This window comes from Oncorhynchus gorbuscha, unplaced genomic scaffold (assembly GCF_021184085.1).
Source record: "Oncorhynchus gorbuscha isolate QuinsamMale2020 ecotype Even-year unplaced genomic scaffold, OgorEven_v1.0 Un_scaffold_7675, whole genome shotgun sequence".
NCBI lineage: Eukaryota > Metazoa > Chordata > Actinopteri > Salmoniformes > Salmonidae > Oncorhynchus > Oncorhynchus gorbuscha.
Genome location: NW_025751014.1, coordinates 1 through 16,795, shown reverse-complemented (window position 1 = coordinate 16,795; position 16,795 = coordinate 1). Strand labels below are relative to the sequence as shown.

Below are 16,795 nucleotides of genomic sequence, written 5' to 3'. Positions count from 1 at the left end.
CTCCACTAAGACTGACCGTCCCTCAGCCTGCCCACTCCACTAAGACTGACCGTCCCTCAGCCTGCCCCCTCCACTCAGCTGACCGTCCCTCAGCCTGCCCCCTCCCTCCAGCCTGCCTCCCTCAGCCTGCCCCCTCTCCCTCAGCCTGCCCCCTCCTCAGCCCCTCCACTAAGACTGACCGTCCCCCTCAGCCTGCCCCTCCACTAAGACTGACCGTCCCTCAGCCTGCCCCCCTCCACTAAGACTTATTTAGATCCCTCAGCCTGCCCCCTCCACTAAGACTGATCGTCCCCTCCAGCCTGCCCGTCCCTCAGCCTGCCCCTCCACTAAGACAGCCGTCCCTCAGACTGACAGGTCCCTCAGCTGCCCCTCCCACTAAGACTGACCTTCCCTTAGCCTGCCCCTCCACTAAGACTGACCGTCCCTCATGACTCACACAGCTGGCCGTCCCTCAGCCTGCCCCCTCCACTAAGACTGACCGTCCCTCAGCCTGCCTCCACTAAGACTGACCGTCCCTCAGCCTGCCCCCTCCACTAAGACCCTCCACTCAGCCTGCCCCCTCCACTAAGACTGACCGTCCCTCAGCCTGCCCCCTCCCTCAGCCTGCCCGTCCCCAGCCTGCCCCTCCACTAAGACTGACCGTCCCTCAGCCTGATCAGACTGGCCGTCCCTCAGCCTGCCCCCTCCACTAAGACTGGCCGTCCCTCAGCCTGCCCCCCTCCCTCCCTCAGCCTGCCCCTCTCCCTCAGCCTGCCCCTCCAGCCTGCCCCCTCCACTAAGACTGACCGTCCCTCAGCCTGCCCCCTCCCACTAAGACTGACCGTCCCTCAGCCTGCCCCCTCCCACTAAGACTGACCGTCCCTCAGCCTGCCCCCTCCCTCAGCCTGCCCCTCTCCCTCAGCCTGCCCCTCAGCCTGCCCCTCCACTAAGACTGACCGTCCCTCAGCCTGCCCCCTCCACTAAGACTGACCGTCCTCAGCCTGCCCCCTCCAATAAGACCTGACCGTCCCTCAGCCTGCCCCCTCCCTAAGACTGACCGTCCCCTCAGCCTGCCCCCTCCCTCCCTCAGCCTGCCCCCTCAGCCCTGCCCCCTCCACTAAGACTGACCGTCCCTCAGCCTGCCCCTTCCACTAAGACTGGCCGACCCTCAGCCTGCCCCCTCCACTAAGACTGACCGTCCCTCAGCCTGCCTCCAATAAGATACCGTCCCTCAGCCCTGCCCCCTCCACTAAGACTGACCGTCCCCCTCAGCCTGCCCCTCAGCCTGCCCCTCCACTAAGACTGACGTCCCTCAGCCCCTGCCCCACCCTCCACTAAGACTGACCGTCCCTCCAGCCTGCCCCCTCCACTAAGACTGACCGTCCCTCAGCCTGCCCCCTCCACTAAGACTGACCGTCCCTCAGCCTTGCCTCCACTCCACTAAGACTGACCGTCCCTCAGCCTGCCCCTCCACTAAGACTGACCGTCCCTCAGCCTGCCCCTCCACTAAGACTGACCGTCCACTAAGCCTGCCCCCTCCACTCAGACTGACCGTCCCTCAGCCTGCCCCCTCCCACTAAGACTGGCCGTCCCTCAGCCTGCCCCTCCACTAAGACTGACGGCCGTCCCTCAGCCTGACCGTCCCTCAGCCTGCCCCCTCCACTAAGACTGACCGTCCCTCAGCCTGCCCCTCCACTAAGACTGACCGTCCCTCAGCCTGCCCCTCCACTAAGACTGACCGTCCCTCAGCCTGCCCCTCCACTAAGACTGACCGTCCCTCAGCCTGCCCCGTCCCTCAGCCTGCCCCCTCCACTAAGACTGGCCGTCCCTCAGCCTGCCGTCCTCAGCCTGCCCTCCACTAAGACTGCCCGTCCCTCAGCCTGCCCCTCCACTAGACTGACCGTCCCTCAGCCTGCCCCCTCCACTAAGACTGACCGTCCCTCAGCCTGCCCCCCTCCACTAAGACTGACCGTCCCTCAGCCTGCCTGTCCCTCAGCCTGCCCCCTCCACTAAGACTGACCGTCCCTCAGCTCTGCCCCCTCCACTAAGACTGGCCGTCCCTCAGCTCACCTCTCCACTAAGACTGACCGTCCCTCAGCCTGCCCCCTCCACTAAGACTGACCGTCCCTCAGCCACCCCCTCCACTAAGACTGACCGTCCCTCAGACTGACCGTCCCTCAGCCTGCCCCCTCCACTAAGACTGACCGTCCCTCAGCCTGCCCCCTCCACTAAGACTGACCGTCCCTCAGCCTGCCCCCTCCACTATGACTGACCGTCCCTCAGCCTGCCCGTCCCTCAGCCTGCCCCCTCCACTAAGACTGACCGTCCCTCAGCCTGCCCCCTCCACTAAGACTGGCCGTCCCTCAGCCTGCCCCCCCTCCACTAAGACTGACCGATCCCTCAGCCTGCCCCTCCACTAAGACTGACCGTCCCTCAGCCTGCCCCCCTCCACTAAGACCCGTCCCTCAGCCTGCCCCCTCCCGCAGCCTGCCCCCTCCACTAAGACTGACCGACCCTCAGCCTGCCCCCCTCCCTCAGCCTGCCCCCTCCCTCAGCCTGCCCCCTCCCTCAGCCTGCCCCCCTCCCTCAGCCTGCCCCCTCCACTAAGACTGACAAAAGGGACACCGTCTTCCAGCTGATGGAGAAACTCGAGTCACATTGCATTATTTCTGACACGCGCACAAATTCATGTTACTCCTATGAGACATGGTGTTCTGATCAATCCGGTTGGCCAGCGGTAGGCTATAGGTGCACTAGATTTGCTCTTCGGGCACATGAAATGGTTCAAAATGGGAACCCTTGGCCTCCCGGTGCGCGGGGCAGCTGAAACAAGTGCACCTCCCTTTCAACAGCGCGAGACAGAATAAAAGTAGGAATAAAAGTTTTTTATAGAAATGTTTAGAGATGGACTAGGAATGCCTTGAAGATTGTCTCGGTCAGTGGTCACCAACGGTCATTCAAACATATGTAGAGTTAACACTGAAACCACCCCCAAACGCACACACACACACTCCGTGCCTGCATGCACTGAAACAGTAGTGTCATGATGTTGCTCCGGGACACCAGCTGATCAACGTGGCCCCCCAGGCCCTCAGCCAGACCACTGAGGAGGTCCAGGGCCACGATCATAAAGTCCTTATCAGGGGCTTCGTACTGGTCCGGTTGTTGGCTGTACATCTGGGGGAGGAGAGGGGAGAGAGAGGAGAGAGTTAAGATCAAAAACCACTGAATCTTTAAATCACTGATAACTGTGTGTCTTTGACGCTATAGATAAAGGTATGTGGACACCTCTTCACATGAGTGGATCTGGACATTTCAGCCACACTGACAGGCCTTACTGAAGAGCTCAGAGACTTTCAAAATGGCGCCATCTTAGGATGCCGCATAGTGATAACTGTAAAGTTTGGTGGAGGAAGAATAACGGTCTGGGGCTGTTTTTAATGGATCGGGACCCTTAGTTCTTGTGAAGGGAAATCTTGACTCTACAGCATACAATGACATTCTAGACGATTCTGTGCTTCTAATGATGTGACAACACGTTTGAGGAAGGCCCCTTTCCTGTTTCAGTATGACAATGTCTCCGTGCGCAGCGAGGTCCATACAGAAATGGTTTGTCAAGATCAGAGTAGAAGAACTTGACTGGTCTGCACAGAGCCCTGACCTCAACCCCATCGAACACCTTTAGGATGAATTGGACATCTAGTGGAAAGCCTTCCCAGAAGAGTGGAGGCTGTTATAGCAGCAATGTTCCAACATCTAGTGGAAAGCCTTCCCAGAAGAGTGGAGGCTGTTATAGCAGCAATGTTCCAACATCTAGTGGAAAGCCTTCCCAGAATAGTGGAGGCTGTTATAGCAGCAATGTTCCAACATCTAGTGGAAATCCTTCCCAGAATAGTGGAGGCTGTTATAGCAGCAATGTTCCAACATCTAGTGGAAAGCCTTCCCAGAAGAGTGGAAGCTGTTATAGCAGCAATGTTCCAACATCTAGTGGAAAGCCTTCCTAGAAGAGTGGAGGCTGTTATAGCAATGTTCAACATCAAAGGGGGGACTGTTATAGCACGACTCCATATTAATGCCCATGATTATGGAATGAGATGTTTGACGAGCGTGCGTGTGTGTGTGTGCGCGCGTCTCATCATAGCTTGAGCCAGTGTTTTCTGCACCAGTGTAACACAGCGCTGGTAGACTGGTTCACAGTAGGGCAGGAAGCCACTCTGGAGGGCTGTAGCTACAGAGGACAGACACTCTAACAGAGGAAACAGGTCCTTATCTTCATCCTTCAGCTCATTCCACTTGGCGATGAGAGGAGGCATCAGCTTCTCTATGTACTCCTAGAGGAGAGAGACGAGGGGTGGGGGGAGAAAGACGAGGGGAGAGAGAGGAGAGAAAGACGAGGGGGAGAGAGGAGAGAGACGGGGGGGGAGAAGAGAGAGAAAGGAGGGGGGAGAGAAAGGGGGGGAGAGAGGAGAGAAAGACGAGGGGGAGAGAGGAGAGAAAGACGAGGGGGAGAGGGAGAGAAAGACGAGGGGGGAGGAGAGAAAGACGAGGGGGGAGAGAGGAGAGAGAGAGATATGGTTAAAACTTGTAAAAAACAACAAATGAGCCGAAAACTAACTACCGCCCTCCCGAAAACTAATTACCGCCCTCCCGAAAACTAACTACCGCCCTCCCGAAAACTAACTACCGCCTCCGAAAACTAACTGCCGCCCTCCCGAAAACTAACTACCGCCCTCCCGAAAACTAACTACCGCCCTCCCGAAAACTAACTACCGCCCTCCCGAAAACTAACTACCGCCCTCCCGAAAACTAACTACCGCCCTCCCGAAAACTAACTACCGCCCTCGAAAACTAACTACCTTCCCTCCGAAAACTAACTACCGCCCTCTCCGCGAAACTAACTACCGCCCTCGAATGGGAAACTGAGGGTAACTAGAAGGTGTTTAACTAGCCCAGCTACCTACTAACCGGTTGGTTGGTGGTGTCCCCTCTGGAGTCGGCCAGTGTTCCTATAGCGTCGTACAGTATGAGCAGGTTCTGTGCTGGTATTTTCCAAGGCGAAGACCAGAGTATCCAGAATGAAGCTCAGATAGGGAACCAGCTCTGTACAGGCCTCCTCCTCTAGGGTCGCAAACGCACTGAGAGGGGGAGGGAGAGGGGAGGAGAGAAGCGGGCAGCAGAGAGCGAAGGGGAGCAGGAAACATTAATTCATTGCATATCCCATCACCTTGAATTCCAGTTCAACATCTTTATTCTCAAAAAACCCACCACCCGCCAGCCCTCCCTCCCCTCACCGCCAGCCACTCCCCTCCCCTCACAGCCCTCCCTCCCCTCCCCCAGCCACTCTCCACCCCACCGCCAGCCACTCCCTCCCCTCCCCACCAGCCCTCCCCCCACACGCCAGCCCTCTCCCCACACCGCCAGCTGCTCCCTCCCCTCACCACCAGCCCTCCCCTCCCCGCCCAGCCACTCTCCCCCACACCGCCAGCCCCTCCCTCCCACCCGCCAGCCCTCCCTCCCTCCCCCCAGCCCTCCCTCCCCTCCCCGACCAGCCCTCCCTCCCCTCCCCACCAGCCCTCCCTCCCCTCCCCACCATCCCTCCCTCCCCTCCCCACCAGCCACTCCCTCCCCCTCCCCACCAGCCCCCTCCCTCCCCTCCCCACCCAGCCCTCCCTCCCCTCACCACCAGCCACTCCTCCCTCACCACCAGTCTCCCTCCCCTCCTACCCCAGTCCTCCCTCCCCTCACCACCAGCCCTCCCTCCCCTCACCACCAGCCACTCCCTCCCCTCACCACCAGCCACTCCCTCCCCTCACCACCAGCCCCTCCCTCCCCTCACCACCAGCCACTCCCTCCCCTCACCACCAGCCCTCCCTCCCTCACCTGCAGGCGGCCTCCTGAACCCTCTTGTTCCCGTCCCAGGATCCTCTTGAGGAGTTCAGTCATGAGGGGTTTGAGGTGGGAGTCGGGGGCTGGCTGACCACCCAGTGGGCGTAGCGGGACAGGGTCCAGCAGGCGATGGAGCGCACCAGGGCCTTCTTATCACAGAGACACTGGATGAGGTGAGGCATCAACTCTGGTAGGTAGGGAACCATGCCCTGCATACAACCTGAGGAGAGAGGAGGGGTGTGACTCACATGCTTTCAGTTCCATTAAAAATAAAAAAGGATGGAGATGAGGGGATGAGATCCCAGGGGATGGGAGGGTCAGGGGACAGAGGAGGTCAGGGGATAGGGGAGAGTCAGGGGATAGGAGGTCAGGGGATAGGGTGGGTCAGGGGGATAGAGGTGGTCAGGGATAGAGTGGTCAGGGGATAGAGGTGGTCAGGGGATAGAGGAGGGTCAGGGGATAGAGGAGGTCGGGGATAGGGTGGTCAGGGGATAGAGGTGGTCAGGGGATAAGGTGGTCAGGGGGATAGAGGAGGTCAGGATAGAGGAGGTCAGGGGGATAGAGGAGGTCAGGGGGATAGGGAGGTCAGGGGATAGAAGGAGGTCAGGGGATAGAGGAGGTCAGGGGATAGAGGAGGTCAGGGGATAGAGGAGATGAGGGGATAGAGGTGGTCAGGGGATAGAGGAGGTCAGAGAATAGAGGAGGTCAGAGAATAGAGGAGGTCAGGGGATAGAGGTGGTCAGGGGATAGAGGAGGTCAGAGAATAGAGGAGGTCAGGGGATAGAGGAGGTCAGGGGATAGAGGTGGTCAGGGGATAGAGGAGGTCAGGGGATAGAGGTCAGGGGATAGAGGTGATGAGGGGATAGAGGAGGTCAGAGAATAGAGGAGGTCAGGGGATAGAGGAGATCAGGGGATAGAGGTCAGGGGATCGAGGTCAGGGGATCGAGATCAGGGGATCGAGGTCAGGGGATCGAGGTCAGGGGATCGAGGTCAGGGGATCGAGGTCAGGGGATCGAGGTCAGGGGATCGAGGTCAGGGGATCGAGGTCAGGGGATCGAGGTCAGGGGATCGAGGTCAGGGGATCGAGGTCAGGGGATCGAGGTCAGGGGATCGAGGTCAGGGGATCGAGGTCAGGGGATCGAGGTCAGGGGATCGAGGTCAGGGGTTACCCTCAGCGATAGCCCCCAGCACCAGTATTCCAGACTCCTTGACGACCCAGTCTGGGTGGAACAACAGGCCCTTCAGCAGGGGCAGCAGGTGGGGGAGGAGCTCATCACGAAACACGTTAGCCAACACGTCTAACGCTGCCGCTGAACACTTCCCTGTTAAGAGAGAGACAGAGGTTACAACACTTCCCTGTTAGAGAGAGACAGAGGTTACAACACTTCCCTGTTAGAGAGAGAGAGGTTACAACACTTCCCTGTTAGAGAAACAGAGGTTACAACACTTCCCTGTTAGAGAAACAGAGGTTACAACACTTCCCTGTTAGAGAGAGAAACAGAGGTTACAACACTTCACTGTTAGAGAGAGAAACAGAGGTTACAACACTTCACTGTTAGAGAGACAGAGGTTACAACACTTTCCTGTTAGAGAGAGAGAGACAGAGGTTACAACACTTCCCTGTTAGAGAGAGAGAGACAGAGGTTACAACACTTCCCTGTTAGAGAGAGAGAGAGACAGAGGTTACAACACTTCCCTGTTAGAGAAAGAGACAGAGGTTACAACACTTCCCTGTTAGAGAGAGAAACAGAGGTTACAACACTTCCCTGTTAGAGAGAGAAACAGAGGTTCCAACACTTCCCTGTTAGAGAGAGAGACAGAGGTTCCAACACTTCCCTGTTAGAGAGAGAAACAGAGGTTACAACACTTCCCTGTTAGAGAGAGAGACAGAGGTTACAACACTTCCCTGTTAGAGAGAGAGACAGAGGTTACAACACTTCCCTGTTAGAGAGAAAGACAGAGGTTACAACACTTCCCTGTTAGAGAGACAGAGGTTACAACACTTCCCTGTTAGAGACAGAGGTTACAACACTTCCCTGTTAGAGAGAGAAACAGAGGTTACAACACTTCCCTGTTAGAGAGAGAAACAGAGGTTACAACACTTCCCTGTTAGAGAGAGAAACAGAGGTTACTACACTTCCCTGTTAGAGAGAGAAACAGAGGTTACAACACTTCCCTGTTAGAGAGAGAGACAGAGGTTACAACACTTCCCTGTTAGAGAGAAAGACAGAGGTTCCGACACTTCCCTGTTAGAGAGAGAAACAGAGGTTACAACACTTCCCTGTTAGAGAGAGACAGAGGTTCCAACACTTCCCTGTTAGAGAGAGAGACAGAGGTTCCAACACTTCCCTGTTAGAGAGAAACAGAGGTTACAACACTTCCCTGTTAGAGACAGAGGTTCCGACACTTCCCTGTTAGAGAGAGAGACAGAGGTTACAACACTTCCCTGTTAGAGAGAGAGACAGAGGTTACAACACTTCCCTGTTAGAGAGAGAGACAGAGGTTACAACACTTACTACACCGCTAGTTAAACAGTGACTGATTTAGACCAGGTGTGTGTGTGTGTGTGTGTATCTTCATGGGTAATCAGTAACATCAACTGAGAACTGGAAAAACTGGCCCTAAATCTTCTCTCTTGGCGGGACAAACACTAAAGACTGGCTGCCAATCCCATTTCCCCGGCTCTGATTGGTCAGCTGAGCTGTCACGCAATCCCTCAACCACTCACGCAGGTTCCAGTCGGAGAGCGTGTCATCGTCGTCATCGTCATCGTCGTGGTCCTCCGCCTCCTCCCCCTCTCCTCCCTCGTGTTGCAGGGTGACAGTGCGTGACTTGTGGAAGCGAGGCTTGATGTCCTGCTCACTGTCTGGTACGGTGTCGTCCTCCTCCTCTACATCTCCCTGGGGGGGGGGGGAACGTTTAGTCATGGTTCTCTCTTGTTGTGTATTAGGAGTGGGACATACAGACTCACAATCACTCACACAGACTGACTGACTGACTAAACTCACCTTTAGGAGGATGATGTCTATCTCAGAGTACTTCATCCCATTCACCAGGATAGGGATGAGTCTGGAGAGAGACAGGAGAGATGGTGATAACCACACTAGTCCTCTTTATCCAGCTACACCCCTACTAAAAACTCACCCAGCCATCACTTCATCTGTGTATCCGAGTGTGTGTATCCGAGTGTGTGTATCCGAGTGTGTGTATCCGAGTGTGTGTATCCGAGTGTGTGTATCCAGTGTGTATCCGAGTGTGTGTATCCGAGTGTGTGTATCCAGTGTGTGTATCCGAGTGTGTGTATCCGAGTGTGTGTATCCGGGGTGTGTATCGAGTGTGTGTATCAGTGTGTGTATCGAGTGTGTGTATCCGAGTGTGTGTATCCGAGTGTGTGTATCCGAGTGTGTATCCGAGTGTGTGTATCCGAGTGTGTATCCCAGTGTGTGTATCCAGTGTGTGATGAGTGTGTGTATCCGAGTGTGTGTATCCGAGTGTGTGTAACCACACTGTGTGTGTATCCGAGTGTGTGTATCCAGTGTGTGTATCCGAGTGTGTGTATCCGAGTGTGTGTATCCGAGTGTGTGTATCCGAGTGTGTGTATCCGAGTGTGTGTATCCGAGTGTGTGTATCCGAGTGTGTGTATCCGAGTGTGTGTATCCGAGTGTGTGTATCCGAGTGTGTGTATCCGAGTGTGTGTATCCGAGTGTGTGTATCCGAGTGTGTGTATCCGAGTGTGTGTATCCGAGTGTGTGTATCCGAGTGTGTGTATCCGAGTGTCACTGCCCCCGTGTGCGGGCGGGTGTGTACTTACTGGACCAGGTGCCCAGACAGGGCCTCCTTGCAGACGGGCTGCTCAGCCAGGGTGAGCCAGAACTCACAGGCCTCCAGACTGACATTCTCATCTGGGTCCTGGGTTCGCTGGAGCATGTACTGGGGAGGAGAGAGAGATCTCTTATAGAAACAGAAGGCAATATGGAAAAGAGGTATGGGGCCATAAGAATAGAGAGAGAGAGAGAAATAGCAGAACAGATTGAGTGTAGGACGTTTATAAAAACACATGGAACATGAGTGATGAATGAGTGTCTGAGGAAGGTCAAAAGTGCACAGGGTCATGGGGTCAGAGTTCGTAGGTGGTACCTGTATGATGCTGTGCATGTGGTATGAGGTCATAGGGTTAGAGGTCAGAGTTCGTCGGTGGTACCTGTACGATGCTGTGCATGTGTGGTATGAGGTCATAGGGTTAGAGGTCAGAGTTCGTAGGTGGTACCTGTATGATGCTGTGCATGTGTGGTATGAGGTCATAGGGTTAGAGGTCAGAGTTCGTAGGAGGTACCTGTATGATGCTGTGCATGTGTGGTATGAGTCGGTCTATCCGGACCTCCAGCAGCATGACCAGAGCTCTACACACGTTCTTCCTCACCTCACAGTCCTCATCCCCCGCTAGAGCAAACAGACTCTGGAGAAAGAGGGGGTCATTATAATAAACATTTAGACTGGAGAGAGGGGGGGTCGTTATAATAAACATTTAGACTGGAGAGAGAGGGGGAGGGGTCGTTATAATAAACATTTAGACTGGAGAGAGAGGGGGAGGGGTCGTTATAATAAACATTTAGACTGGAGAGAGAGGGGGGTCGTTATAATAAACATTTAGACTCTGGAGAGAGAGAGGGGGTCGTTATAATAAACATTTAGACTGAGAGAGAGGGGGGTCGTTATAATAAACATTTAGACTCTGGAGAGGTGGGGGGGTCATTATAATAAACATTTAGACTGGAGAGAGGGGGGTCATTATAATAAACATTTAGACTCAGAGAGAGGGGGGTCATTATAATAAACATTTAGACTGGAGAGAGGGGGGTCGTTATAATAAACATTTAGACTCTGGAGAGAGAGGGGGGTCATTATAATAAACATTTAGACTGGAGAGGGGGGTCGTTATAATAAACATTTAGACTCTGGAGAGAGAGGGGGGGTCATTATTATAAACATTTAGACTCTGGGAGAGAGGGGGGTCGTTGCACCAATGTGAACCTAGCCATAAACACCAATGTGAACCTAACCATAAACACCAATGTGAACCTAACCATAAACACCAATGTGAACCTAACCATAAACACCAATGTGAACCTAACCATAAACACCATTAACCATAAACACCAATGTGAACCTAACCATAAACACCAATGTGAACCTAACCATAAACACCAATGTGAACCTAACCATAAACACCAATGTGAACCTAACCATAAACACCAATGTGAACCTAACCATAAACACCAATGTGAACCTAACCATAAACACCAATGTGAACCTAACCATAAACACCAATAAACACCAATGAACCTAACCATAAACACCAAAACCTAACCATAAACACCAATGTGAACCTAACCATAAACACCAATGTGAACCTAACCATAAACACCAATGTGAACCTAACCATAAACACCAATGTGAACCTAACCATAAACACCAATGTGAACTCTGAACCATAAACACCAATGTGAACCTAACCATAAACACCAATGTGAACCTAACCATAAACACCAATGTGAACCTAACCATAAACACCAATGTGAACCTAACCATAAACACCAATGTGAACCTAACCATAAACACCAATGTGAACCTAACCATAAACACCAATGTGAACCTAACCATAAACACCAATGTGAACCTAACCATAAACACCAATGTGAACCTAACCATAAACACCAATGTGTACCTAACCATAAACACCAATGTGAACCTAACCATAAACACCAATGTGAACCTAACCATAAACACCAATGTGAACCTAACCATAAACACCAATGTGAACCTAACCATAAACACCAATGTGAACCTAACCATAAACACCAATGTGAACCTAACCATAAACACCAATGTGTACCTAACCTAAACACCAATGTGTACCTAACCATAAACACCAATGTACCTAACCATAAACACCAATGTGAACCTAACCATAAACACCAATGTGTACCTAACCATAAACACCAATGTGAACCTAACCATAAACACCAATGTGAACCTAACCATAAACACCAATGTGAACCTAACCATAAACACCAATGTGAACCTAACCATAAACACCAATGTGTACCTAACCATAAACACCTAACCATAAACACCAATGTGAACCTAACCATAAACACCAATGTGAACCTAACCATAAACACCAATGTGAACCTAACCATAAACACCAATGTGAACCTAACCATAAACACCAATGTGAACCTAACCATAAACACCAATGTGAACCTAACCATAAACACCAATGTGAACCTAACCATAAACACAATGTGTACCTAACCATAAACACCAATGTGAACCTAACCATAAACACCAATGTGAACCTAACCATAAACACCAATGTGAACCTAACCATAAACACCAATGTGTACCTAACCATAAACACCAATGTGAACCTAACCATAAACACCAATGTGAACCTAACCATAAACACCAATGTGTACCTAACCATAAACACCAATGTGAACCTAACCATAAACACCAATGTACCTTACCATAAACACCAATGTGAACCTAACCATAAACACCAATGTGACACCAATGTGAACCTAACCATAAACACCAATGTGAACCTAAACACCAATGTACCTAACCCTAAACACCAATGTGAACCTAACCATAAACACCAATGTGAACCTAACCATAAACACCAATGTGTACCTAACCATAAACACCAATGTGAACCTAACCATAAACACCAATGTGAAGCTAACCATAAACACCAATGTGAACCTAACCATAAACACCAATGTGTACCTAACCATAAACACCAATGTGAACCTAACCATAAACACCAATGTGAACCTAACCATAAACACCAATGTGAACCTAACCATAAACACCAATGTGAACCTAACCATAAACACCTAACCTAACCATAAACACTGAAGCTAAATGAACCTAACCCTAAACACCAATGCCTTTCTTTAAAATCAATACACAAGTATATATTTTTAAACCTGCATATTTAGTTAATATTGCCTGCTAACATGAATTTCTTCTAACTTGGGAAATTGTGTCACTTCTCTTGCGTTCCGTGCAAGCAGAGTCGGGGTATATGCAGCAGTTTGGGCCGCCTGGCTCGTTGCGAACTGACCATTTATTCCTAACAAAGACCGTAATGAATTTGCCAGAATTGTACATAATTATGGCATTACATTGAAGGTTGTACAATGTAACAGCAATATTTAGACTTAGGGATGCCACCCGTTAGATACGGAATGATTCCGCATTTCACTGAAAGAATAAACATTTTGTTTTCAAAATTATAGTTTCTGGATTTGACCATATTAATGACCTAAGGCTCATATTTCTGTGTGTTATTATGTTATAATAAAAATCTATGATTTGATATTTGATAGAGCAGTCAGACTGAGCTCTGGTAGGCAGCAGCAGACTCGTAAGCATTCATTCTAACAGCACTTTCGTGCGTTTTGCCAGCAGCTCTTCGCTGTGCTTCAAGCATTGAGCTGTTTATGACTTCAAGCCTATCAACTCCCGAGATTAGGCTGGTGTAATCAATGTGATGTGAAATGGCTAGCTAGTTAACGGGGTGCGCGCTAATAGCGTTTCAAACGTCACACGCTCTAAGACTTGGAGTAGTTGTTCCCCTTGCTCTGCAAGGGGAACAACTTTGTGGGTAACACTGTTTCGAGGATGCCAGTTGTCGATGTGTTCCTGGTTCGAGCCCAGGTAGGGGCGACGAGAAGGACGGAAGCTATACTGTTACACTGATAATACTAAAGTGCCTGTAAGAACATCCAATAGTCAAAGGTATATGAAATACAAATGGTATAGAGAGAAATAGTCCTATAATTCCTACAACCTAAAACTTCTTACCTGGGAATATTGAAGACTCATGTTAAAAGGAACCAGCAGCTTTCATATGTTCTCATGTTCTGAGCAAGGAACTGAAACGTTAGCTTTCTTACATGGCACATATTGCTTTTACTTTCTTCTCCACTTTGTTTTTGCATTATTTAAACCAAATTGAACAGGTTTCATTATTTATTTGAGGCTAAAATGATTTTATTTATGTATTATATTAAGTTAAAATAAGTGTTCATTCAGTATTGGTTTAATTGTCATTATTACAAATAAAATAAAATATTTCTGTAAATAATTTGGTCTAAAGTTGTGCACTATATAGGGACTAGGGTGCCATTTTAGTCACAACCCCCGTCTCACCTCGATGAAGGTGTCAATGTGATCCATCAGAGCCTGGGCTCTACTGCTGATGAACTGATTCACACACGCTATGGCATGAGACCTGGAGGAGGGAGAGAGAGGGAGGGAGGAGAGAGGAGGAGAGAGAGAGATGGAGAGAGAGAGGAGGGGAGAGAGGGGGAGAGAGGGAGAGGAGGGGGAGGAGGGAGGGAGGGAGAGAGGGGGAGAGAGGAGAGAGAGGAGAGGGAGGGAGGGAGGAGGGAGGGAGGGAGGGAGGGGAGAGGAGGGAGGGAGGGAGGGAGGGAGGGAGGGAGGGAGGGAGGGAGGGAGGGGGGAGGGAGGGAGGGAGGGAGGGAGGGGGAGGGGGGAGGGAGGGAGGGAGGGAGGGAGGGAGGGAGGGAGGGAGGGGGAGGGAGGGAGGGAGGGAGGGAGGGAGGGAGGGAGGGAGGGAGGGAGGGAGGGAGGGAGGGAGGGAGGGAGAGGGAGGGAGCAGAAACAAAGTTGGTTGCATTCAATAGCTGCCTTAAGAAGAAATCAACTACTTGTCAGGGAGGGAGCATGGAGCGAGGACGGACGGACGGACCGACAGACAGACCTGATCTTTGGGCTGCAGTGTTTAAAGAACTGTAGGAACTTGGGGATCATGATGTTCAGGGGTCTGTTGAGAGCATCACTGTCCAACAGCTCTGAAGAATCCTCACAGATCTTCTGCAGTGCTCCGAAAGAACCCTGCACGCAAACGCACAGAGAAAGTTAAACATAGGCCCTACATGAACAATCAAAGGATGAGATGGGAGCGTGTGTGTGTGTGTGACCTCGCAGGTATTGTAGTCTTCAGAGTTGAGCAGGTTACAGAGTTGAGGGAGGAGTTCAGGCCATGTCTGCAGCTCTCCTTTAGATGCTATGGTTGTTATCAAGATGCCTGAGAGACAGGAGGCACAGGGTTACACACACTAACTAATAGGCACATACACACACATGTATACACAACAGGATTTATTGTGGGTTTCTGTTCTTCCTTGTTATTCTTAGTACTACTATTGATAACTGCATTGATGGTTTAGAGCTGCAAGAAGGAATTTCACTGTATGTGACATTAAAACCTGAAACTGAAAGTTGAATACACACTTCAGCTTGCTGATTAACGCATACTCCCCCACAGACTGACACCAGTACCTGCAAAGGCTCAACCACCCACACATCCTGACTCACTTTGCAGCACACACACACACACACACACACACACACACACACACACTCTCTCTCTCTCTCTCTCTTACCGATGGTTGCTCTGATGAGGGGCGAGGGATCTCCGATGTTGTTGAGACATTCCCTCTTGATGAAGTCAGCGACCAGAGGAGGAAAGTTCTGGTAGTGGGCCTTCACATTGTTCTTCAATATGAGACCACTTAGAGAACGGGTCGGCTCATCTACAGAGAAGGGGGTTGGTTTGAAAGGAAAGAGGGAACGATTAGTAACCACTGACTAATGCTCTCAACCATTTGATATAGATCTTACACACACTTACCCTCTGATTTGAGGCTTGTAAGGACGAAGATGAGATAGTTGTTGAAGTCTGGGAACTGGTTGAGCTGTTCCAGTTTCTACACACTGTTAAGGAACAACCCTTCACTGACAAAACAATCAACATGGCAAATCACCAACAATCCCCGAACACATTCATGACTTATCCTACACTCACACCCCGATGAGACACATTATGGAGTATGGAAAACAATCCCACAGCCTCTCTCTCCCTCGTACGCAGACACACTGCTGTGTGTTTGAGAGGATACTTCCTGCACAGCTCTCTGTGTGGCTGTGTCTGGAGACTGGGAGTCCTTCAGCAGCTGAAGTACCTGCTGCAAACCCTGTTCATCCGGCTGCCACTCCATCCTACACACACAGACAGAGAGAGAGAGAGAGAGACTTGAATGTTTCTCTACATTTTCCTTACAGCCTCCGCCGGCTACATAGTTCTGTTGCTACTAGTGTCGCGGTCACAAGCAGAGTCGTCTCTCTAGCCCAACATCACATGCAGAGTTGTCTCTCTAGCCCAACATTACATGCAGAGTCGTCTCTCTAACCCAACATCACAAGCAGAGTCGTCTCTAACCCAACATCACAAGCAGAGTCGTCTCTCTAACCCAACATCACAAGCAGAGTCGCTCTCTCTAACCCAACATCACAAGCAGAGTCGCTCAATCTCAACATCACAAGTAGAGTCAGTTTCTCTAACCTAACATCACAAGCAGAGTCGTCTCTAACCCAACATCACAAGCAGAACCCAACATCACAAGCAGAGTCGTCTCTCTAACCCAACATCACAAGCAGAGTCGTTTCTCTAACTACCATCACAAGTGAGTCTCTAACCCAACATCACAAGCAGAGTCGTCTCTCTAACCCAACATCACAAGCGGAGAGTCTCTCTAACCCAACATCACATGCAGAGTCGTCTCTAACCCAACATCACATGCAGAGTCGTCTCTCTAACCCAACATCACAAGCAGAGTCGTCTCTCTAACCCAACATCACAAGCAGAGTCGTCTCTCTAACCCAACATCACAAGCAGAGTCGCCTAACCTAACATCACAAGCGGAGTAGTTCTAACCAACATCACATGCAGAGTCGCTTCAACCCAACATCACATGCAGAGTTGTCTCTCTAGCCCAACATCACATGCAGAGTTGTCTCTCTAGCCCAACATCACATGCAGAGTTGTCTCTCT

General features: G+C 51.2%; 2 protein-coding genes across 2 annotated transcripts; both read right to left on the bottom strand.

Moving 5' to 3' along the window:
• Positions 1-2,997: 2,997 nt before the first annotated feature.
• On the bottom strand, positions 2,998-5,223 carry LOC124029781 (transportin-2-like; the record flags this gene model as incomplete). The annotated part of the gene is made up of 4 exons (XM_046341363.1): positions 5,204-5,223; positions 5,000-5,114; positions 4,116-4,310; positions 2,998-3,156 (listed from the first exon to the last, which is right to left on the bottom strand). Coding segments are annotated over exons 1-4 (489 nt in total), but the record flags the coding sequence as incomplete, so codon positions are not given.
• Positions 5,224-5,918: 695 nt separating this feature from the next.
• LOC124029782 (transportin-2-like) lies at positions 5,919-15,983 on the bottom strand. Its single transcript, XM_046341364.1, has 12 exons — positions 15,864-15,983; positions 15,596-15,671; positions 15,348-15,497; positions 14,883-14,989; positions 14,663-14,796; positions 14,089-14,170; positions 10,199-10,321; positions 9,677-9,795; positions 8,874-8,934; positions 8,594-8,765; positions 7,035-7,187; positions 5,919-6,085 (listed from the first exon to the last, which is right to left on the bottom strand). The coding sequence occupies exons 1-12, from the start codon at positions 15,960-15,962 to the stop codon at positions 5,919-5,921; spliced, it is 1,443 nt and encodes a 480-aa protein (XP_046197320.1). The 5' UTR covers positions 15,963-15,983.
• Positions 15,984-16,795: the final 812 nt, after the last annotated feature.

Bases quoted from the DNA above. Each gene is read 5' to 3' on its own strand.
- LOC124029782 (XM_046341364.1), bottom strand. From the start codon at position 15,962: ATGGAGTGGCAGCCGGATGAACAGGGTTTGCAGCAGGTACTTCAGCTG. The intron at 14,990-15,347 runs GTAAGAGAGAGA...CCTGTCTCTCAG, and splicing joins CCTCATCAGAGCAACCATCG to GCATCTTGATAACAACCATA. The intron at 7,188-8,593 runs GTGAGTGGTTGA...CTCTCTTAACAG, and splicing joins GCTCTCCGACTGGAACCTGC to GGAAGTGTTCAGCGGCAGCG.